Source organism: Ammodytes marinus (genome assembly GCF_949987685.1).
Source record: "Ammodytes marinus genome assembly, chromosome: 3".
NCBI lineage: Eukaryota > Metazoa > Chordata > Actinopteri > Uranoscopiformes > Ammodytidae > Ammodytes > Ammodytes marinus.
The window spans coordinates 1,586,142-1,610,859 of record NC_137232.1 but is presented as its reverse complement, the minus strand read 5'-3'; the positions used below and the strand labels follow the sequence as shown (position 1 = coordinate 1,610,859).

The window sequence follows — 24,718 nt, the reverse complement described above, 5'->3', positions numbered from 1 at the left end:
TTTTTTAGTACTGTTCATTCACTTAGGAGTAAACACTGCATGACTATAGTTCACTCCATTTTAGTTGTTCACACGTTGCTTGGCAACGCCCTCCGCTCCGACTACTGTTGCAGGACTATTTGTGATTGCGGAAGCAAATTCTAAAATGATCAATATTTGTAAAGTAAACTTATGAATTTAAGTTGTAAAACTGCTGTATAAAAGCAGTATCACGCTCGAGGTCGCAATGTTGTCGCTCTATATCAGCGCTGCTGTGTTTGTCTTCGGCACTCGTACCTACGACCAAATCACAGCAGCGCTGATATAGAGTGACAACATTGCGACCTTGAGTTGCCTAAACATCGACATATCAAACCTGTCAAGTAGGATGAGGGCCATTTCAGGGTAGGTATTGAAGCTTTTACGATCCCGTAATTCTCTCCACCTGGTGAAAGCCTGACCGTGGTTAACTCTCGTTTTCACGAGTCTATCACTCTTTTAGCTTGTAGTTGTTCTCCATTGAATTTTCTTTTGATGGTCCTGCCCCGGTGTCAGCCATTATTACGAAATATAATTGTCTCAAAACAAGGCTCCCCTTCCCTTACCTGGAGGGATATGCTACTCAAATCGCGTTGCTGCGCTGCACTGAAATCTGCGACCAATACGAATATGTGACCATGAAGCCTGCATGCGCAAGCCGAAAATCGGATTGGGTGTCCGACCAGATCAAGGGCATTAATAAAATCTATATAAAAGATTTCTTTGCACTGATGGCATTTTTTGCTGTCACAGGTAATTTATGATCATCAGAGGAAAAATGTAATTGTTTTAAAAATACTTAAAAGTTCCTCGTAGCCAATTTAACATGTTTAGTGAATGCGGCCCCTGGTCCCATGGCCAAAGCCCCAGGGTTCCGTCAGTCACTGCTCTGTCTAATGACCTGAAGTTAGCAGCACCTGTACACAATCATTCTTCACGGGGTAGATTCTTTATATTTGGGACTGTCGGTTCAATATTGGTTAAAAAAAATTAAAAGAATAATAAGAATAAGAATAATCTGATGGGCCCTACAAGCGGCAGACGGAACCTGTCCAAGGAACACTCCTTCATAGGTCAAATATTGCGCCTGTCCCTGCCACTGGACACATTTTGTTTGCATATATGTGTATTGAATGTGTCCCTCTCCATGTTGTGCCTGTGCAGGTGTTGGTGTCCGATGGGGGTCCAAGTCCCAGGCAGAGTACTGTGTGGGTGATGGTTCAGGTTCTAGATGAAAACGACAACAAGCCCGTATTCCCTGAGAAGGTGTACCAGGTCAAACTCCCAGAGAGAGAGCGTAGGAAGAAGGGTGAGCCCATCTACCGGGTCTTTGCCTACGACCGTGATGATGGGCCCAACAGTGAGCTGTCCTACAGCATCGTGGAGGGAAACGACGACGGCAAATTCTTCATCGACCCCAAGACTGCAGTGGTGTCTTCCCGCAAGGCCTTCACTGAGGGCAGCTACGACATTCTGACTGTACGCAAACTTCAATCAACTATTAGCTTACAACTGCTAACAAGTGTTAGGAAATATTTTGCTGAACTCTTAGCTCATGTCATGGATGGATGTTTTAGTTTTAGTCTTGAACTAGCTGTATTCATAAGGGGACCTGCCTGATGCTACTACTTCAGACTTGTTATCTTTATCTCTATGTTTGCAGGGAATCTCAAAAAACATGATGGTTCTGTTTATTTTAAGCGGTGCCTGATTTAGAACTATTTTAACTTACAATGTAAAGGATTTACATTAAGCATTTTATATTTGAACTCATGGCAGCTCTTTAATCTAAGCGTGCTGGCATGTGATGTATCTGTGGCTTAAGTTAATCGCCCTGTATCTACATACTGGTTTGGGGTTGACATACAGTACCTTGCAAAAGTATTCATACCCCTTGAACTTTTCCACACGTACATTTATTTTATTGGGATTTCATGTGATAGACCAACACAAAATGGTGCATAATTGTGAAGTGGAAGGAAAATGAAATATGATTTACAATTTGTTTTCCACTTCACAATTATTCACCACTTTGTGTTGGTCTATCACATGAAATCCCAATAAAATAAATGTACGTGTGGAAAAGTTCAAGGGGTATGAATACTTTTTCAAGCCACTGTATTTCCCTACAAAACAGGATTTTTTCTTATAAATATTTATTTATACTGAGAAAATAGCCATCCATCTTTTTTTCTTAGTTGGTAAACCATTACCATGTAACTTCTATCCTTCTGTCTCTAGATCAAAGCCACAGACAACGGGCGTCCTCAGAAGTGGTCCACAGCTCGCCTGCACATGGAGTGGATCCCTCGCCCCCCCGCCCTGCCCCTCCCTCTGCTCTTTGACCAGCCGCTCTATAACTTCACCGTCATGGAGAACGACAAGGTGGCCGAGATCGTGGGTGTAGTCTCCCTGCCGCAGAGCTCCGTCCCCTTGTGGTTTGACATCACAGGTAAAATCCCCCTACAAGTTTGGCTAGTGATGACTTTCTCTGCGTTCCAATTCCCATACTTCCCTGCTATTTAGTATAGTAGAAAAAAAGATTTACTTAAGCTGACAACCAATTCTTGGTTGTCAGCTTAAGTATGCTCAAAAATAATATAGATTTTTAGTGTTGAAATCAGCATGCTATTTGGGCTATAGTATGCTTAAAAATTATATAGATTTTTAGTGTTGAAATCAGCATGCTATTTGGGCTATTCTGACCCACAATCCAGTGCGCTCCGGAAGTGACATCGACGGAGCCTCCTTATGAAAACAACCAGCGATGTGATGGATATAAAAGCAAGAGGCAATATCAAGGCGCAATGTTATGATGAAATAAATAAGTAAAAGTATGTCCTAATTGTGTGCCTACTGCATGCTTACTAGATTATTTTTTTGATCAGCTGTAGTATGTAGAATAGAAAAGAAAGAGTATGTTATTTGGAACGCAGGGTATGTATAGACTGAGGCAGGCTGTGCACTGGGTCGGTGCATGGTGTGTGTAGGGCTGACTCTTATGCTGTGTGTTGGTGTGTGTGTGTGTGATGTAATATAAGATTGAGCTCAGTATGTTGTGGCCCTCACTGCATGATCTATTAGGCTTGGCCCATCCCAGTCACCATGGGGACGCCTCCCCAGCTGTCAAGTCTGAATACCCTCTAGGATGTAAAGCAATGAAAACAGTCCATAGAGAATTGATATGGATTGAATACAGGAAAAATACTTTATTCAACAAATGTATTCCCAGGTTTTTTTTATCCAGAGATAAGAATTTTAAGGGTTCTCACAATAAAGCATTTACTGTGTGTGTATTTACATAGATTTTAAAAGCCACAGTGACATTCCTTTTTAAGAGGGAATGCCCAAAGTGTCACACTTTAATCCTATTGATCTGTCATGTTCACCCACTTAACGGGCTTAAACAGATTATGTCATGCCTGGTGCACTAAACCACATTTTTTACACATTATGTGTGGTGACTATTCTGGTAGCAGTAAAAGCTATTAAAAACTAATTATCAGTACTTTTAATTATAATTCTATTACTTTTGAATGGCCATTGAATATGCACAGTTCCCCGGCTCCAGTCATCCCATAGGTGGAGGACAGTGACCAGGAAGGAAGCGTTTCCCACAATGCACCATTCATCCTCCCTGTGTTTTCACTGAGCAGTGATTGTTAGTGTGTTTCCAGCCGGAGATACCTTCTGGTTCATGTTTCTGACTCTCCATAGATCTATCTGTCCCTCTCTCTTCCTTCTCATCTTTGTACTAATATATTTTATAATTAGAATATTGAAAATAATCATATTATTGTTCCCTGAAGGCAGATTAACATTTGCACAAGAATAAGACCAGAGCGAACAGTCTGAAAAGGAAAAGAGACTTTAAATGTAATGTGTGTTGATATGACACGTTATAAATATGAAATGTACATTTATGCATACATTTGTATTTATGAGCAAATAGAAAACAAACAAAACAATCACACGCATAGTAAACCTTAATATAGCATGTGTATAATTATTGTAAAGCCTATAAATATTTACACATTTAATTGCAATTTAAGGAGTTTGAATAACACGTTTATATAAATACTACACTGAACAAAAATATAAACACAAAGCTTTTGTTTTCGCTGCAGTTTATGAGCTAAAATCAAATATCTAGATCAAAAATGGAAGCAAAATCACAAGAGTTGTGTTTGTATTTTTGTTCAGTGTAGTTCAAGGTAGCACAACCTAAGGATTTGTAATTTGCGGTGGTCAGGTAACATGTCAGATAACAGTCTTTTCTGCTGCATGTATTGAGACCAAGCTCAAATTGACAGCAATACCCAAGTGAAAAAAGAATACTTAAGTAGATTTTTTTAAAGTAAACTTAATATATTTAAAGTGTGTTTATGAGCAATAAACTTTAAGTTTTGTTAAATTGCACTTAAGTTATACTTAAGCAGTGCTTCAACTTAATTTAACTGTATTTCTTACCTAATTTGCATACCAATATAGTACAATTTATTTTGTACTTAAGTATACTATTTAAGTATACTTTTGAACCTATACTTAATTTATACTAAAATATAATTCAGTAAAGGGTTTTCATTTATTAAAAGTATACTAATAGTTTACTATTAGTCTTTTACAAATCAGTAAAGGCTTTCTATTTATCAATAGCATACTATTTATACAGGTAAGTCCCATTTTTCAAGGGAGACCTGTTCCCATTTCCACGTTAACATCCACACACAGCAGGCTAACTATCATGAGCAATTTAGGATTCAGCTGGACATGTGGTGGGACGGGGGAATCGAACCCTGTGGTTGCGATTCTAACGCTCTACCCACTTCGCCACAGCCGCTGAAAAGTTCTCAATGATAAATAAGTGCAAAAAATATAGTATTAAGCATACTGTCATTACATTAAAAAATAAATTAATAAAATTTACATATTTGTAATACACTCATAGCATTATAAAATGTAGCCTATGTATGTTATACATGTAAATGGTGTAATAAAATGTTCAATATATTTTCAGATAATTCCTTTTATTGCACAGGTTTTTTTACACAAATAGAGAAAATAAAAATTATCCTTTTAGGAGGAATACTTTTAATCAGGGGTGAGCAGAGTTAAAAACCACAATACGGAATTAATAGGTACCAACATTTATTACAATAAAATAAATCCTAAAAGAGCAATTGTGTAGCTGAAATGTATTATTTAAAATTCTAAAAAAGTGTTTACTATGCCCTATCTGGTTGCAAAGAGAGGGTTTGTATCAGGAGATGTGAATCATGTAGAAAAATGTGTACTTTTCTTTATATATAAAAAAAAGGGAATCTTCGGGGGGTAAAAACATTCAATGGTGAGTTACCCTTATATAATGGTTGCATTTTAGGAATGTATATGATAAATGCACTCTTATGAAACTAGCTATAAATGCTTTTAATCAATTTCAATGTTTTTATTCTTGAGATATTTTGTGATAAAATTCTAATACTTAAGGTAACTTTAACACAAAATACTCTCAAACATATCACACTTTTTATAACTATACTTAAGCACATTAAGAAATACTCTCAAACATATCACACTTTTTATAACTATACTTAAAATGCTATTTAAGTGAAGCAAACATTAAAGTTCAAATTAACATACTTAAAGGCCTACTTCACCGGTTTGAATATGAAGGTGTATTGAATTCTGATATCCTATGTAGTATAAATGTGCAAAAAAAATTAAAATCGGTTCATCCTAGCCTGAGAAAAGGCAGAAAGAGTGTTTTTTTAACCCTATATTTCTCTTTGTAAATATTACTGTGATGTCACAGTAAAAGACATCACAGTAATATTTACAAAGTAAGTTTTTTTTAACCCTATATTTCTCTTTCTGTGATGTCACGAGAAAGAGAAATATAGGGTTAAAAAAAACACTCTTTCTGCCTTTTCTCAGGCTAGGATGAACCGATTTAAAAAATTATCGCACATTTATACTACATAGGATCTCAGAATTCAATACACCTTCATATTCAAACCGGTGAAGTAGGCCTTTAAAGTATACTATCAAAAAGTACATAAGGGTGTTGATATACTTGGACAAACTTTTAATATACTTAATACACTTAAGATATACTTTAAGTATAAAAAATACACAATTTTTTCACTTGGGTAGAGCTTAAATGACTTGATGTTGATATTTTCGTAACCCCCTGAGTCAGTGTAGATGTACAGTATATACAACATAGTTATTTAATCAGTAGACCTCATCCCATGTACAAATGGATTGCTCTGCAGCAGTTGCTGTCTTGGTCCTGTTTCACCCTCCTGTCCTCCTCCCTTTGGGCCTGTCTATCCCTCCCTGTCTCACATGTCTGTCTCCTCTCTTCCTCTCAATGCTTCATGCCTGGAAGGTCCCAGGTCTTTCCGTGAGATGTTCTATATTCTGCGAAGCTCTTGTGGCAGGAACTGTTCCTCAGAAGGTATCTCACTTCCAACTTCCAACACCACTCCTGCTATTGCCTCTCTACCTCCTTTACGTTATGTGCTTTTATTTTATTTCCTTCTTGTCTTTTGTTTATTGGTGCTCATCATCCAGCCCTTTGCTTCTCATCAGTGCTGCAGAAATATTAATTTGATTGGTTGGAGGTGGTGTGGAGATGAACCACACACACAGAATCATCCTGTGTGTGTGTGTGTGTGTGTGTGTGTGTGTGTGTGTGTGTGTGTGTGTGTGTGTGTGTGTGTGTGTGTGTGTGTGTGTGTGTGTGTGTGTGTGTGTGTGTGTGTGTGTGTGTGTGTGTGTGTGTGTGTGTGTGTGTGTGTGTGTGTGTGTGTGTGTGTGTGTGTGTGTGTGTGTGTGTGTGTGTGTAGTGGCGTGCACAGACATTTTGGGGGGCAGGTGCTAAGTGCGAAAAAAGGGCACAATATATTCTATCGGTGAATGACCAAATCATTTTAAGGGTACTTGTACAAAAACCCCCCCTGGCCTAATGACTTTTAATACCCGGCCACACATAGAGTGTTTCTCACAGTTTGGGAGACTGTGTTTGGGACCCTGGACCTTCTAAGGGTGTCCGGGGGAATGCTCAAAAGAAAAATTTGAACATTTTAAAGTAAAATTCATCATTCTGGTGCACTTTGAGAAGAAAGCTAAGGCTAAATCACCTGAGTCAATGTGGGCTATTTAGTAATATTTTCTGGAATAATTTGGAGACACAGAATTACCAAAAAGCTGAAAGAAAAAATGTACATGTTTGAAAAAAAAACTGTCAGCTTATCCCGAAGCTCCTTCTCTCTTTGAAGTTTTCGTTAGGCCCCTGATCTCCGTACTAATAATATCCTATTAAGGTAAATACAAGATTACTGCAAGTCTTGAAACATAGAAATAACTTATGGTTGGGACAAAACAATATAATTAGCTTATAGCTTCATGACTGCCAACCCACTTTGCGTAGTTAAAATAAAATGTGTGGACAGCTTTTAAGATATTTCAATAACATTTGAGGAACAGTTCAACATTAAAATCTGAGCTTTTAAAGGCCCTGAACAGTTAACATGACTCTGGTCTTGACTCTGACCTTTCATCTTCATCTTCCTCCTTGCTGCTGGTGGATGCTTTCATCCAGGAGAGCAGAGAGCTGCTCCTCTGGGCTGCCTGCTGTAGCTCCCTTTCTTTTTCCTTTTTAACCTCTCCTTTCTAGGCATTATACTGCAATTTGTAAATAAAAAGAGACCAACCATATAAAATAAGACTGCTTGGTTACATTACAACCAGGCACAAGGCTACTTTTTCTGTAGGCAATTGGGAATTCCCTGTTTGTCATTTAGCAAATAAATTACTGCAAGTGTTAATTATATAGCCTAAAGTAAACCTAAACAACACTAAATATTCAGCATACTGATAGATTCACATGCTGTACCAATGACAAACTCTGCCGACATTAGTTTTGTTCATCACGTCATATCTATTTCTTTTTTGGGCTAGCTTGTTAAGCAGGACAGTCGGCTAATTTATGCTCAGCTGTGTGGCGCTGCATGATAGAGGCTACTTTAAAACAGAGACAAATACATGCAAGTTATAGCTTGGCCACTGAGGCTTAGGGGGCAAACAATACACTATTGACAATTCATGTATTGTTACCTCGCTGGTGGGGCAGGGCAGGCAGGGGAGTAGGTGTGTGTGCAGCAGCTGTGAACTGCTGCGGCAACGCGCCTCCGTTTGTGTCCACTCTGCGCGTTCACGTTGACAAAGGAAGTGTGTGCAGAGGAGGAAGAGGGGGGGGGCATATTTATTGGGGCGTTATTATCAAAGTTTTGAATCGTTGAGCATTTATAGATAATGTCGGCATGGGCCACATACACTATAAAAAATTTAAAAAATTAAGATTTTTATTTTTTTTTCAAAAGGGCACTTGATTTGGCCAGGGGGCAAAGGGCAGGTGATATAGCACCACTTTGGGTCTACCTGTGCACGCCTATGTGTGCGTGTGTGTGTGTGTGTGTGTGTGTGTGTGTGTGTGTGTGTGTGTGTCTGTGTGTGTGTGTTGCAGCCAAAGTTAATTTAAGGAATGGAGGTAAAAAACAACAATCTTTCTATCTGGTCCCATGGCCAAAACCCCAGGGTTCCCTCAGTGACTGCTCTGTATAATGACCTGCTGTTAGCAGCACCTGTACACACATTCCTTATGGAACTAATGCAAGACTCCGTGAAGCACTTTTCGGCAAAGGCAAGTTCAGACAGGCACTCAAATCCCCCATCTATCCAACCCAAATGAGTTACTAACCAATGGCTGCATTCAACTTTGTTGAGGCAGATTTAGGGCTGAAGGAACAACACAGATATTTCGGATGTACACCACAACTGTTCATCCAGCAGGAGCTCCAGAGACCCAGCATACAGTTTCCAGCACAAATGACCCAGCAGCCTGAAAGCAACTCTGTACAGTTCAAATGTCAACACAAATGCACTTTCTTTTTTTCCCCCATTTTATTTATTGCGTTTCTTAGGGACATACAATTACATTTTGAGTTATGGAAACAAATCACAAGTCTTTTTACAAGAGAAGACCAAAAAAATATGACACATAAGGCATCTCAGATCATGTTTCAAAAAAACATTATTGAAAGAATTTGTGCATATCTATTGACATTTATACGCAATAAGGAACTGCTTCAATTACAAATTTTAATTTTTTCTCACAAGCATAATATAAAAGGTAAAGATTAGAAAAAAAAATTAAAATCTACCCATCTACCCACCCCTTAAAGCTGGGGTTGAGAGTTTGCGAGAAAACAGCCGTTGGGATTCCAACGGCTGTTTTCCCAACGCTCTACCTGCTGTAGTTCCTCCCTCCGAACGACAGCTATGCGCGTTCATGTGAATTCAGTTACATTGACAGGAGACAAACATGTCCGATTCCGAGGTGATTAAACATTAGTAATGATAATCATATTGAGCATCTACATTTGAATCACAGACATACCATGTATGTTAGCTTAAAATCATTGTAAGTGTGCTGGTAGGCCTAAGAAAAGGTCGCGGTCGGAGAGGTCTTGGCGTGATAGGGCAAGAAGACATGGCCGATGTGGAAACACTCCGACTTTACTCTGGTTTTATTTCGAGCTCTCTCCGTCTCCCTTTTAGCAGTTAACTTTTCAACATTCGTCTTTACCCGTTTTTTTGCTGTCTTAGCGGTGTTAGTTGTTGGTATCCGGGGAATGGTAAATTGAGGGTTCGTTTGTGAAGACATTGCTACTCGCTGTCCGCCGTAGTAGCCTAGTGCCAAACAGTAGTGTCAGACTGCTAGGGTCGTGAACGCTCACGCAACTGACGCATCAACGTCGTTGCCAAGGTCCCACAGCCAGTAAGAAAGTGATGAAAAAATATTTTCAGACCACTTCACCTACATATAGCTGAATGGCTATTATGACAGTTTTGCCAAATATTACAGTGAACAAATTATCAACACTAACTTTAACCTGCCCATCCAGGTCTGTGGGAATTTTTATGTGTATGTTCAAATTGTTTGTTGATTAAGAAACAAAATAAAAGGTCACCATATTTTATTTAATTGCTATAGGTGCAATGTATCTATTAAATCTCATCACCCTTCCAAAATTCAAGTATGAGTTTTTTTTTGCTGCTATTAGACCATAGGAGACAAAGCGTTGTTGAGAAGCAGTCACTTTACTAAGTGCCTCGGAATGCCCCCAAAATAATCATTCTAGGGTCTGGCTCTAGTGTCATTTTCAGAATATTGGAGAAGATTCTGAATATTTCGGTCCAAAAGATTTCTATTTTGGGGCAAAGAGGCTGTGGGTCAAAGTGGCCTCTTGGATCTGACATTTATCACAGAGGGGGTAAACATGGGGGAATATTTTATTCAATTTTGAGGAATCTCAGATCATAACAAAACAAAAACCGTCGATCAATTTCGAAGGGAAATATATGCATATATTATTTAAAAGGGAGAATTATAAAAAATAAGAATGAGTTTTTTTTTTTAATAAATAGAAAACAAACAGACATCTATTGAAAATAAATTAGTAAAGACAATTGCACTTTCAACAACACAGACAGTCAATAGACAGAAAAGCAAGGAAAATGAAGAGATCAATGGAGGAAAACAGGGAGAGTGGTGCATGGTGTAGATTGAAAAATTAAAAAAAAAAAAAACTTGGTCACTTTTGTGGAATTGTAAGCATACAATAAGCAATTGTAGAGTATATCTTATTTGCCCCTGATAAGTGACTAATGTGGCTAATGCTTCCTAAAAGCTGGTGCTATACAGTATGCTCAAAGGCATAGAGTAAGAGAGCAACAGTTTCCCTGAGACACAAACAGTATAGATGGATAAGTTGGCCAGTAGAGCATCTGTGTGATAGAAGACGGTGTACACTTTCCAAAAAACTTTTATTCACAGAAAACCACACAACCAGATTTTAAATAGCAGACAGAAACATCACCACACCACCTCCTCTAAAGACACACTAGTGCTCCATTTATAGCTGAAGCTGCTCCACCCAGCAGGCTGAGCCAGACAGTGGTGATCAGACTGCTCCACAGTACATAAGGTACACACACACACACACACACACACACACACACACACACACACACACAGCAGTTAAGATCTGCAGTGAATACACATACACACCCGCACATAGAAACACGCTTCATACATTCAATCTTAATATGCTGCAAATACACAAAAAGTACACAAGAATAACAACAGCCTCTGTGGAAACTTAGAGCTCCTGTTAGCATCTCCAATAGCATGATGGTGGGTGTACTACTCTGGCCTTGTTTATCTACAATAAAATGAACGTTGTTACTACTAACACAATCAATTTGTTGTGGTAACTCGGGATTGGATCCCAAAAGCACAACGCTGAACTCAGGTAAGTCAGTTTTCGAACAATATTGATTATTTGCAGGGATCCGCGACAGACTGGCAGGAACACTGGACGGCTGGGTGACGTAGCGAGCATGGACAGGTGGGTATCCGGAAACCGCAGGCAGGCGAGCAGGAAAGGTGAACAGTGGATGCAAACTAGCACGGAAGGAAAATGAGAGCAGAGTAAGCTACTAGCTCAAACTGGAGTCGTGGAAAACAACAAACAAAGGAATCTAGATCTCGGGTATAATACCGCTCTAGTAGGTAGTACAATCTGGCGCCGAATGACTGGAGGCCAGAGGCTTTTGTAGAGAGGGTCTGATTAGCCAACGAGCTTCACCTGGAGCTGCCTGCCAAGGAGTGTAGCCACGCCCACATGCAAACACAGAGACACAACAAGGGGGAGAAACAGGAGGAAGAGACAGACAAGGGAAAGGGAGAAGGAGAGGCTGCCATGCCGTGAGTCATTACCCCCCTCCCCCTCTCAATGACCGCCTCCAGGAGGTCTACCAGGTTTGTCTGGGTGTCTGTCATAGAACTCCCGGAGGAGTGCGGGGTCCAAGATGAGGCCCCTGGCGATCCAGCTTCTCTCCTCTGGGCCATAACCCTCCCCGTCCGCTAAGTACTGGTAGCCCCTACCTCTGCGCCGGACGTCCATAATCCGGTTGACCGTGAAGGCAGGGTGACCATCAATGATGGTGGTGGGGCGAAGGTAGGAGGGCATAACTTGCTTGACGAGACTGGCTTCAGCTGGGAGACATGAAAAGTTGGGTGTATCCTGAGAGACTGGGAAAGCTTAAGGCGAATGGCAGCAGGATTAACGACACTATCGACCTTGAACGGTCCAATAAAACATGAAACCACCTGTCTTTCCTTGAGCGGGGAAGAGAGGTGGTAAGTAGCCTAGAGAAGTTTCGAAAGGTGTCATACCTGTAGCAGCCGACGTCAGGGAGTTGTGTGAGTATTCAACCCAGGTGAGATGGGAGCTCCACGAAGCTTGGTTGTGAGCGCAGATGCATCTCAGAACCATCTCCAGGTCCTGATTAGCCCTCTCGGTCTGGCCATTGGACTGGGGATGGTGACCGGAGGAAAGACTGATGGAGGCCCCCAACGGCAGGCAAAACGCTTTCCAAACTTGAGAGGTGAACTGAGGCCCTCCGAGACAATGTCCAGGGGGATCCCATAGATCCGAAAAACATGGTTAACCACCAGCTCTTGCAGTCTCCGCAGCCGAGGGCAGTTTGGGAAGGGCCAAGAAATGCACCGCCTTAGAAAAACGATTCACAATGGTTAGAATGGTGTCATTACCTTCAGACGGTGGTAGTCCCGTCACAAAGTCCAGAGCTATGTGCGACCATGGGCGACCAGGCACAGGGAGTGGATGCAGGAGCCCGGCTGGGGGGCGATGAGTAGTCTTGCCACGAGCGCAGATGGACAGACCTTCACATACTCGTGTGTGTCGGCAGCGATGGATGGCCACCAGAAATGGCGTTGAATCAGGCCCAGGGTGCGGGAAACTCCAGGATGACAGGCGAAACGTGAAGTGTGACCCCACTTCAGCACCTGAGGACGGACGGAAACAGGCACAAACAGACAACCTGGGGGACCACCGCCAGGATCGGGGTTACCTTGGAGAGCCACCTTAACCATGGACTCAATCTCCCATGTCAGAGAGCCCACCTGGCAGGACAGGGGAAGGATGGTCTCAGGAGCTGAGGAACTGTTGGTGTCTGAGTAAAATTGTCTGGAGAAGGCATCAGGTTTCATGTTCTTGCTACCGGGTCTAAAAGTGAGGGTAAAGTTAAAGCGACCATAAAACAGAGCCCAACGTGCTTGGCGAGAGTTTAACCGTTTAGCAGTCTGAATGTAAGCCAGGCTTTTGTGATCTGTCCATACCGTAAACGGAATAGAAAAAACGGTGGCACCATGGAGTGGCTCAAAAGCAGAGTTGATAAGAGGCAGAGGATACTTGTTTTTAACTGTAATATTTTTCAAACCCTGAAAGTCAATACATGGTCTCAGAGTCTTGTCTTTCTTAGCCACAAAGAAAAAAAACAGCTCCTAATGGAGAGGAAGAGGGGCCAATGATACCTGAGTCCATTGATTCCGTGATGTATTTCTCCATGGCCTTGCGTTCCGGAGCTGAGATATTGTAGAGCCGGCTGGTGGGAAAGGTGGCGCCAGACAGCGGGTTGATGGCACAGTTGTAAGGTCTGTGAGGGGGTAAGGATAAGGCCCGGTGTTTGCTGAAAACCTCAGCCAGGTTGTGATAATCTCGAGGAACAGAGGACAAGTCAGGAGGTTCTGGTGAGGCAACACACTCTTTAACGGAACCTGGGGGCTGAGCTGATCTGAGACATGAAGCATGGCAGAAAGAGCTCCAACTAGCAATCTTACCAGTGGCCCAGTCAATCACAGGGTTATGTACCTGCAGTCACGGAAGACCGAGCACTAGGGGGGGCATGTGAGGAGGGCATTACGTGGAAAGTTATCTTTTCTCTGTGGTTGCCAGCCAACAGGAGAGGTAACTGCTGCGTTTGCTCGGAAATGAGGGCCAAAACATCACCATTGAGGGCGTTTACTTTGAGCGGTGGGTCAATGGGATTGTTGGCTATCTGACCAGTGGCGGCTCCTGACAATAATCTCAGGGGGGGCAATTGTTGCCATGATGGGTAAAATGACCCAAAGTGAACCTACATCAGATAGCTAATATGACAATGTCATATTGCATTTAACAGTTTGTTTTTCCTGTTCATCTGGCATAACCACTCTGGCAACATTAGACAACTATTGTACTGTACAGTATTTTTGGACATTAAGTTAGTTAATTTCTTGAATAAAATAATCTTACCTCTAAAATTATTTAATTATCCGGCTGTGGCCATCACAGATAACTTGTCATCTACCAGTGTGCTCCTCAGATAGGCTTCCTTTAAAAGTTAAGAGACCTGCTCTACAATTAATCACAATAATCTGATTGACTTGACAGTTGTGTTCTTATTAAACAAAAATGGATGCTGGCATAGCATATGTGCAATCATCACATTGGTTTGCGTTACTACTGTCTACCTTTCTTTATATGTCCATGCTGTCTACAGCACCGTTACTTTGTTGGCGGGTTTATGCCGCGGACGGACAGCAGCTGTCAGAGTAAACAGTCTGTTGAACGGCGCTGGGTCGTCCATATGCAGATTGATGTTTAATGTTTGTTTTACCTTTTCTGAGAGATGATGCATAGGGGTGACACCCAGAGCCGGCCCGAGGCATAAGCGAACTAAGCGGTCGCTTAGGGCCCCTGACCGCTAGGGGGGCCCCCTCAAAAAAAAAAATTTTTTTTTTTTTTTTTTTTTTTGTGTGTTTGATATTAACATCATATTATGCAAATGTGAGTTATCATACAAAAAAAGGAATAAAATGTTTTGGTCTAGATAATTAATAGCCTAAAAATGTAATCAGTTCATCTGAGAGGTAATCCGAAATTATCTGATCATGTCACGTTCACATCCATGCACAGTGTGTATTGAGTTTATTTAAAAACAATTGGAAATGGGGCTGCCCTCAGTTGCCCATGCACTGTGTTTAGTCTATAGCCTATTTCAGCATTGTCTGTGGAAAAAAAGATACAGTAGCTGGACAACAGAGTTCTTCTGCTTCGTTCCTCTCACTGCATTTAAATGCATTCATTATATTACAGAGAAATATGTCCCGTAAAAGAAAAAGAGCTCCAAGCCCAACCCAGAGGACCCTCCATAATATTTTATATTAATATTTTTATGGAAAATCCATGTGTCCTTCTTCAATAGCTTCTAATTCGTCGGACCCAGTGTCTCCAAATTATTTGTTCACACAAAATTTCTCAGATTTAGCCTCTTAATTTTCCTCTCAAAGTGCACCAGATTCATGCATTTCACTTTAAAAAGGTTAAAAAAATCTCCCGGGGGGGCATACCCCCGGACCCCCCTAGGAGGGTCTGAATCTCGGCTGTCTAATATTTTCGCACAGCTGCACAATGGAGGCACTAGCGGAAAACACTGGCTGTGTGAATGATATTTAACAAAGATCTATAGTTTCAGCAGCGCTAACATTGGAGAGGGGCCCCCTAATCATATTTCGCTTAGGGCCCCCTGAAGGCTTGGGCCGGCTCTGGTGACACCCAAAGTTATCCATGCGGTGTCTGTGCTGCCATCAGGATGGATTAAAAGCCATTATACAGTCCATATGCAGCGGCAGCAGGACATAGCGTTAGCTCATTAGCATCCTGCTAGCCTCGTTAGCTGTTCAAACGAGCCCAGTGAAAATCCGCTTTTATACGATCCCCCAATCCATCTTGGTAGATACTTGCTTGATGGTTACATTTTGTCTGGAAAGGACCTAGTATATACCACATATCCTTATTGGTCGCAGATTTCAGTGTAGCGCAACAACGCGATTTGAGAAGCCTATCCCTCCAGGTGAGGGAAGGGGAGCAGGAGCTTTGTTTGAGACAGTTATTTGTCGTCATAATGACTGATAACGGGGCTGAACCATCAAAGAAAAAAAATAAAATGCAATGAAGAAAAGCTAAAAGGGAGAGTGGTAGACGAGCGGGAGGGCGTTGCCAAGCAACGTATACACAATTTCACGGGATCGAACTGCAGTGTTTACTCCTAAATGAATGAGCGATAGCCTACTAAAACAAAGTTTACTTTGCCTCACCATCATCAGATGAGTCGACCATTATTCTTCTGAAATAGTCATTATTTACAACAACATAAACACATTCGTACCTCATCGTGATCCATCCTAACTGCCGTCTCTCGTTCATTCGCTTTCTGTGAGGACACAGAGTCTTTCTTTCCGTGAGAGTACTTCGGTGACACTGCATCAACTCATTGCAATCAGGTGTGTGTAGCACTTACTGGCATTAGTTGATGCTGTGTCACTAACCACTCTCACGGAGCCGAAAAGAGTCCGGTGCCCTCACACTTTCAACACACGGACATGCACTATATTGCTTCCTGATTATTTGAATCTCGCACGCCCGGCACGAGCTAGAAAACAGCTACACGACAGCTGGCGTCGTAAAAATACTACCGCTTTTGTACAAAGGGGCCGCCAAGGGACCAGGTTACTCGTAGTGGCTTTAATGACATGATCAAGTAGCTTGCCAGCCTAGCCCGAGTTGATATTAGTTATGTTGGTCTTGAATATGACCGCTTTGACAGCAGACTGAACATGAACCAATTACAGTGACTGTATCAGTCACTGTAATTGGTTCATTGTTTACTGTACATATGACGACAACACGTTAGGGCGAGCACCGCCGGAATCCATAGAGATTGCATTGCGAGGCCTGCAGTTTGAAAAAAAAAAGTTTTACATTGAAGTCTATGAGAGCGCTTTGGGCGATTTTGAACCAGCCCGAAATCACCCCAGAGTGATGGTACAGAGCACAGACGCTGATTGTACAATGATATTCAGACTTACAGTCCCCTCCATAAGTATCGGAACAGTGAGGCCAATTCCTTTATTTTTGCTGTAGACTGGAAACATTTGGGTTTGACACCAAAAGATGAATATGAGACAATAGCTCAACATTTCAGCTTTAAAGCTCCCATATTATACACTTTTCTGTACTATTATACACCATATTATATGGTCTTAGTGGTCCCTAATACGTTTTTCTTTAATTGTTTGCTGAAAAAAACTTTCAGATAATTTATTGTACTATGCTGATGTTCAGTTAATCTCACAATGGCCTATTTTTTAAAAAGAGCTGCAGCTCCCCTCGTAAATATACAATCTTTGAGCTGCCCCCGCCCCCTGTCCGGAAGCGAAGCCAGATACGCCTCGCCCTCTGTCTGTCAGGGCCGTGGACCAATAAGAAATAGGGGTGTGGGCTGCACAGTGGAAGCTTCTGGCTTTCCAGTTTGTGAGGTCAGAAAAGGGGAAAATTCTGACTGGAGTATATTGGGGGGGAGGGGTGGGGGTTTCAGAAAGGGGGAGAGTGAGAACAGGAGAGATTGTTATTTTTTTTAATATTTTGGCAGTCTCTAGGCACACCGTGGACCCATGGATATGTTGGAACACATTTAAAAAGTGCATTTAGCATAATACAGTCATATGAAAAAGTTTGGGAACCCCTCTCAGCCGGCATTATAATTTACTCTGCTTTCACAAAAAAAATATAAAAGTGGTATGTCTTTAATTTACCAGGAACAGTTAAGTACTGGGATGTTTTCCAAACAAAGATTTTTTGAAAAGCAGTATTTGGTTGTATGAAATAAAATAAAATGTGAAAAACTGGCTGTGCAAAAATATGGGTACCCTTGTGGTTTTGTTGATTTTAATGCCTGTAACAGCATGTAAAACTGATGATTTTAAACACAAAGTTGGTTGGATTATGTTGTTAAGCCTTGAACCTCATATAATTGTCTGTTTAATCATGAGAAAATGTATTTTAGGTGCCTAAATGCAAGTTGCACTTCTCTTTGACTCTCTGCTGAAGTGAGACAGAATGGGATCATCAAAACAGCTCCCAAAATATCTGAAAAACAAAGATTGTTCATTGTCATGGTTTAGGGGAAGGCTACAAGAAGCTTTCCCAAAGGTTTCAATTGTCAATTTCGACTGTAGGGAACGTTGTCAGGAAATGGAAGGACACAGGCATAGTGGCAGTTAAACCCAGGCATGGCAGACCAAGGAAAAAACAGGAGCGGCATAGGTGGAGGATTGTGAGAATGGTTGCACACAACCCACAGATCACCTCCAAAGGCCTGCAAGAACATCTGGCTGCAGATGGTGCATCTGTACATCGTTCAACAATTCAGCGCAATTTGCACCAAAACATCTGCTTTTTATAAAGACCAAATAACTTAATTTTTGTCTCATCAGTCCAAAGCATTTTCTTCCAATATGAAGCTGGCTTGTCTAAATGAGCTTTTGCATACTCCATGCAACTGTATCTGTGGCGTGGGCGCAGAAAGGCCTTCCTTCTCATCACCCGGCCATACAGATGTTTTGGTGCAAATTGCACTGAATTGTAGAACCATGTACAGATACACAATCTACAGCCAGATGTTCTTGCAGGTCTTTGGAGGTGATCTTTGGGTTGTGTGCAACCATTCTCACAATCCGCCGCATATGGCGCTCTTGTACTTTTCTTGGTCTGCTAGACCTGGGTTTAACTGCAACTGTGCCTGGGTCCTTCCATTCCCTGACAACGTTCCTTACAGTAGAAATTGACAATTGAAACCTTTGGGAAAGCTTCTTGTAGCCTTCCCCTAAACCATGACAATGAATAATCTTTGTTTTAAGATCTTTTGGGAGCTGTTTTGATGATCCCATTCTGTCTCACTTCAGCAGAGAGTCAAAGAGAAGTGCAACTTGCATTTAGGCACCTAAAATACATTTTCTCATGATTAAACAGGCAATTCTATGAGGTTCAAGGCTTAACAACATAATCCAACCAACTTTGTGTTTAAAATCATCAGTTTTACATGCTGTTACAGGCATTAAAATCAACAAAACCACAAGGGTTCCCATATTTTTGCACAGCCAGTTTTTCACATTTTATTTTATTTCATACAACCAAATACTGCTTTTCAAAAAATCTTTGTTTGGAAAACATCCCAGTACTTAGCTGTTCCTGGTAAATTAAAGACATACCACTTTTATATTTTTTTTGTGAAAGCAGAGTCAATTATAATGCCGGCTGAGAGGGGTTCCCAAACTTTTTCATATGACTGTATGTGACCTTTAATTTCCAGGTATTCACATCTGGATCTGATACACAACTGAGAAGATATAATTTTTTGAAAAGGAACACCACATTTTTAGGCAAGCAAAAGTATTGGAACAGATAGACTTTAAATAAATTAAAGTAAATAAAACATAATATTTAGTCTTTACTTTGCTTGCAATAACTGCATCAAGCCTGTGACCCATTGACATCACAAAACGTTTTCATTCTTCTTTTGTGATGCTTTTCCAGGCTTTCACCGCAGCCTCATTCAGTTGCTGTTTGTTTTGGGGGGTTACTCCCTTCGGTTTCCTGTTTAGCAGGTAAAATGCATGCTCTATAGCATTTAAGTCTGGAGATTGACTTGACCAGTCTAAAACCTTCCATTTATTGCCCCTGATGAACTCCTTTGTTGTTTTTGCAGTTTTTTTGGATCATTATCTTGCTGCATGATGGAGCATCTTCCAATCAGTTTGGTTGCATCTTACTTTAAATTAGCAGACCGAATGTTTCTGTAGACTTCTAAGTTAATTTTGCTGTTGCCGTCATGTGTTACTGTGTTGTTGTCAAGATGAACCTTTACCAAAGTGATGGAAAGGCTAAAGTTGGGAGAAAGAAAGGATCTACTCATGATCCCAAACATACAGGCTCATCTGTGAAACACGGTGGAGGCAATGTCATGGCTTGGGCTTGCATGGCATCTTCTCGGATGGGCTCATTATTCTTCATTGATGATGTAACACATGATGGCAACAGCAAAATGAACTCGGAAGTTTACAGAAACATTTTGTCTGACAATTTAAGGAAAGATGCAACCAAACTGATTGGAAGATCCTCCATCATGCAGCAAGATAATGACCCAAAACACAACAAAGGAGTTAATCATGGGCAAGAAGTGAAAGGTTTTAGACTGGCTAAGTCAATCTCCAGACTTAAACGCTATAGAGCATTCATTTTACCTGCTAAAGAGGAGACTTAAAAGAGTAACCCCCTAACACAAACAGCAACTGAATGAGGCTGCAGTGAAAGCCTGGAAAAGCATCACAAAAGAAGAATGCAAAAGTTTTGTGATGTCAATGGATCACAGGCTTGATGCGGTTATTGCAAGCAAAGGATTTGCGACAAAATAGTATGTTTAATTCCCTTTTAATTTATTTAAAGTCTATCTGTTCCAATACTTCTGCTCGCCTAAAAATGTGGTGTTCCTTTACAAATAATGATGTCTTCTCAGTTGTGTATCGGATCCAGATGTGAATACCTGGAAATGAAAGCTGAAATGTTGATCTATTGTCTCATATTCATCTTTTGGTGTCAAACCCAATGGAGGAAAACTGTAGATGCAGGTAAAAACTGTATTGAAATAATACATTATGATTATAAATAAAATAAAAATATGTTTCATCATTATTATTATCATTATTGTATTTCTGTTTTTTGCTGGTATGGCTCAAGGAGGGCGTCGCCCTCCCGCCCTCTATGGGCGAGCCGCCGCTGTATCTGACTGTGTTTCACAAAGTTAGAATCAAGAATATTTGAGTCTGAACCAGAATCGACTAGGGCCAAAAGTTGATAGGTATTCCTTTTAAAGCGGACCTATGATGCTTTTTGACTTTTATGACCTATAAACGTTGTTATGATGATTCATAGTCATGCTTAACCATACTAAATTATCAAATAATGACTTACATGCATTTCGATGTATTCCCTGCTGACCGTCTGGGGTGTCTGTGCAGAGCACTAAACACTATTCTAGCCAGTCGAGAAGTCACGTGTTCAAAGCGGTCTACCCTTCCGTAACTTTGTGACGTCGCATGTAACTTTGTGAAGTCACCACGCGGATGTTTCCATGTATGGTAATGCTGTCACTTCCCTGTTCGCGTCTGCCTCGCGCCCTTATAGGTCCATGCTCGCGCTTCCCGCCACTGAAAGTGTTCCGGAAGGAAGGTAACCAATCACAACGGAGTGGGGTTTGCAGGAGGGGGGGGGGAGGGGAGCGGAGATGGCCGATCACAGGCGGAGGGAGAGGAGATTGCCGAAGCACACACACTCAAGTGTTGACAGGACGTGCTGGATCGCCAAAATAAGAGAAAGAGCTTCCCGAAAATCTACATAGTTTTTTGTGATGTGATTCGTGTCAGGTTGCTCTATAGCAGTGTAAAACAAGAAATTAAGACCAGAAAAGTAGTATAATAGGTCCTCTTTAAGGAAAATACTAGCTTCAATGTTAATGTGTCTTCGGGGAAAACCGGGCAAAACTGTGTTACTCACCAAAACCCCGTTTGCGACTGGTGATGACTTGGGTTTAACCGAAGGGAACACCTAGCCCGTTGATGTCCAGGTTCACCACAGTAGAGTCACAGACCACCCTCGAATCTTCTACTCCGCTCGGAAGGAGTGAGTCAGTTCCGACCCAACTGCACCTCTTCTGCTGATGGGGAGGGAAGAGCCGGGAATACAGGTGGCTCAACGGTGCGGTGGCTGGGGGCATATCCAGCGCCAGCTGGAGAGGAATGAGGAACAAAAGGACCTAAAGAGCGGCAGGTCTTTTCTCTGCGGCGCTCTCGGAGGCGATTGTCCGGCCTGATAGCTAGGGCTACGAGCTCATCTAAGTCTGCTGACTCATCCCGCACTGCTAACTCGTCTTTAACGGAGTCGGCTAATCCGTTGAGAAAAACCCCCTGTAGTGCCTCATCATTCCACCCCGTCTCCACTGCTAAAGCCCTGAACTCCACCGAATACTCTGCAACACTGCGAGCTCCCTGTCGTAGTTGAAGAAGGTGTTTAGTGGCGTCTCTACCCCGGACCGGATGGTCAAAAACCTTCTTCATTTCTGCGACAAAACTGGGAAACGAAAAACATACGGCGGACTGTGTCTCCCACACGGAAGACGCCCAAGTAAAAGCATGACCAGAGAGTAAGCCTATGACGTAAGAAATCTTGGCCCGGTCCGTGACATAAGAGCTGGGTTGCTGCTCAAAAACTAAAGAGCAGTGGGGAAGAAAAGACTTGCATACCCCAAAATTCCCGGAATAGCGATCCGGAGCGTGGACACCGGGCTCTCGGGCATGCGGAAGGACCGATGCTGGAACTGGGTCTGGTTGATCAGGAACGGATGGGGCTGCAGGGGCTAGGTGTATGACGACTTCGTTGAGCTGCTTTCCCAAAGCCGACACGTTCGAGGTGAGGTCTTTCAGCGAGGAAAAGAAACGTCTCGGAGAGCCAGGTCATGTTGTCCCATGAGAGCGCCTTGCGCCGCCAATGCCTGGTGAACAGGGTCTGCGTTTGCTGGGTCCATGTTGGCCAGATTGTTCTGTTGTGATAACTCGGGGATTGGACCCAAAAGCACAACGCTGAACTCAGGTAAGTCAGTTTTTGAACAATATTTATTATTTGCAGGGATCTGCGACAGACTGGCATGAACACTGGACGGCTGGGTGGCGTAGCGAGCATGGGCAGGTGGGTATCTGGAAACCGCAGGCAGGCGAGCAGGAAAGGTGAACGGCGGAGTCAAACTAGCACGGAAGGAAACGAGAGCAGAGTTAGCTATTGGCTCAAACTGGAGTCGTGGAAAACAACAAACAAAGGAATCTAGTTCTCGGGTATAATACCGCTCTAGTAGGTAGTACAATCTGGCGCCGAATGACTGGAGTCCAGAGGCTTTTGTAGAGAGGGTCTGATTAGCCAACTAGCTTCACCTGGAGCTGCCTGCCAAGGAATTTAGCCACGCCCACATGCAAACACAGAGACACAACAAGGGGGAGAAACAGGAGGAAGGGAAACAGACAACACACAGAGGAGAAGGAGAGGCTGCCATGCCGTGAGTCATGACACAATTCCCATTGCCATCTTAATAGCACACTTTGATGTGTTTCAACAAATAGTATTTCTTTTCATGAGCTTTATTCTACAACATGTAAAGTATCACTGACATGCAAATGAATGTATTTCTGAGTAGGCTAACTCATCTTGAAAATAACTATATTTAATAGTCTAAGGAAGTTGTGGCTCTGCAAATAAGCATGTGAACAGCAGACTGAGGTGAGACTATCACCAGCATTTGTGGTGATATTTTCCAGTTGATTTTAAACTCAGATTTGTGACATATGATGGAAAGACATTTTTAGAAGAGAGTAGAAGGTTTTTGGCCTGCCCCCAGTTGTGGAGTTTAGTCTGTAATTATGCTTGGGCAGATGGAAGGCTTATTTTGGCCTCAGCAGGATTCATGCCAAACCCTTTTTCTGTATGTAAATCTTCTGTAGGTTTAAAAGTTGTCTGTGATCATCGTATGGTGTAGCAATATTTTTCAGTTTTAATTTGCTCTTTAATATTTTTGCGATGCAAGATGCAAAACAGCACACCACACGTCACACTACACACAGAAAACTCACTTCAAACTTCAAACCCAAATTAATTTTTCAAAAATATTCTTCAGAATTTAGGTGTTTGAATACATTTGCGCTAACTCAGGTCAACTCAATGTCCTGTCTGTCCTTTATCTGTTCATGGTTCAATAGAGAATAATGTTCTTTCTCTCTGTGTAAAAAACAAAGCTGTTTCAGTCTTTTCTTGAGCCGATGAGTGAGGCAAAAAGCTAAACATTTACCATTTTGAACTATTCCTTTAGAGTATTTTTTGTGCTTCACCACGAAAACATTGGAATTACAGTATATGTAGTTTTAAATTCACATTTTATCAAACTTGACAACATATAATACTCATTTACTGTTAATTAATAAGTATAAGTAAGTATATATACTTACTACCGCCGGCGGTAGCCAGGGGCCAGGGTGGACCGTGCCCACCCAAATGTGGGCTGTGCCTACCCAATCAAATAAAAAATAAAAAAACATTTTTTTAGGTGGAAGTCCAGACCCACTATCGGACGGACCTGTTCATTCGCTGTCCAAGAAAATGTCAAATACAATTCAGACAATTGATTAATACTTAAGAATATACCATTACCATGCATTGCTTCTAATTGTATTATTGGGTGGGCAGGATAGCCTGCCTCCAAGTTACCCACCCGCTTATAGTGGTCACTGGTCAGCAGAGCCGGCCCGAGGCATAAGCGAAATGAGCGGTTGCTTAGGGTCCCGACTGCCAGAGGCCCCCCCTCCCCAATTTAAATTTTTTATTTTTAGTTTGTGTGTTTGATATCAACCTCATATTATATAAATGTAAATTATCATACAATAAAAGGAATACAATGTTTTGGTAGATAGTTAATAGCTTAATAATTGAATCAGTTAATCTGGGAGGTAATCCGAGGTTAACTGATCACGTCAAATTCAAGTCCATGGCATGCACAGTGTATATTGAGTTTATTTAAAAATATTTGAAAATGGGGCTGCCCTCAGTTGCCCATGCACTGTGTATACTGTAGTCTATAGCCTATTTCAGCCTCGTCTGTGGAGAAAAAGATAACTGGACAACAGAGTTCTTCTGCTTCGTTCCTCTCACTGCATTTAAATGAATTCATTATATTACAGAAAAATATGTCCCGTAAAAGAAAAAGAGAACCAAGCCCAACCCAGAGGACCCTGCCTAATTTTTTATTTCAAATTTATATTTCTATGGAAAATCCATGTGTCTTTCTTCAATAG

At 41.6% G+C, this 24,718-nt stretch overlaps 1 protein-coding gene across 1 annotated transcript in view; it reads left to right on the top strand.

The window, feature by feature from the left end:
- Positions 1-24,718, top strand: part of fat3a (FAT atypical cadherin 3a) — a gene marked incomplete at its 5' end in the record, with an annotated part of 180,183 nt that overhangs the window by 47,777 nt on the left and 107,688 nt on the right. The window contains 3 exons of the mRNA XM_080054049.1: positions 1,183-1,497; positions 2,260-2,470; positions 6,410-6,478. Coding sequence (XP_079910175.1) covers positions 1,183-1,497; positions 2,260-2,470; positions 6,410-6,478 — 595 coding nt within the window. The remainder of the gene's footprint in view (positions 1-1,182; positions 1,498-2,259; positions 2,471-6,409; positions 6,479-24,718) is intronic.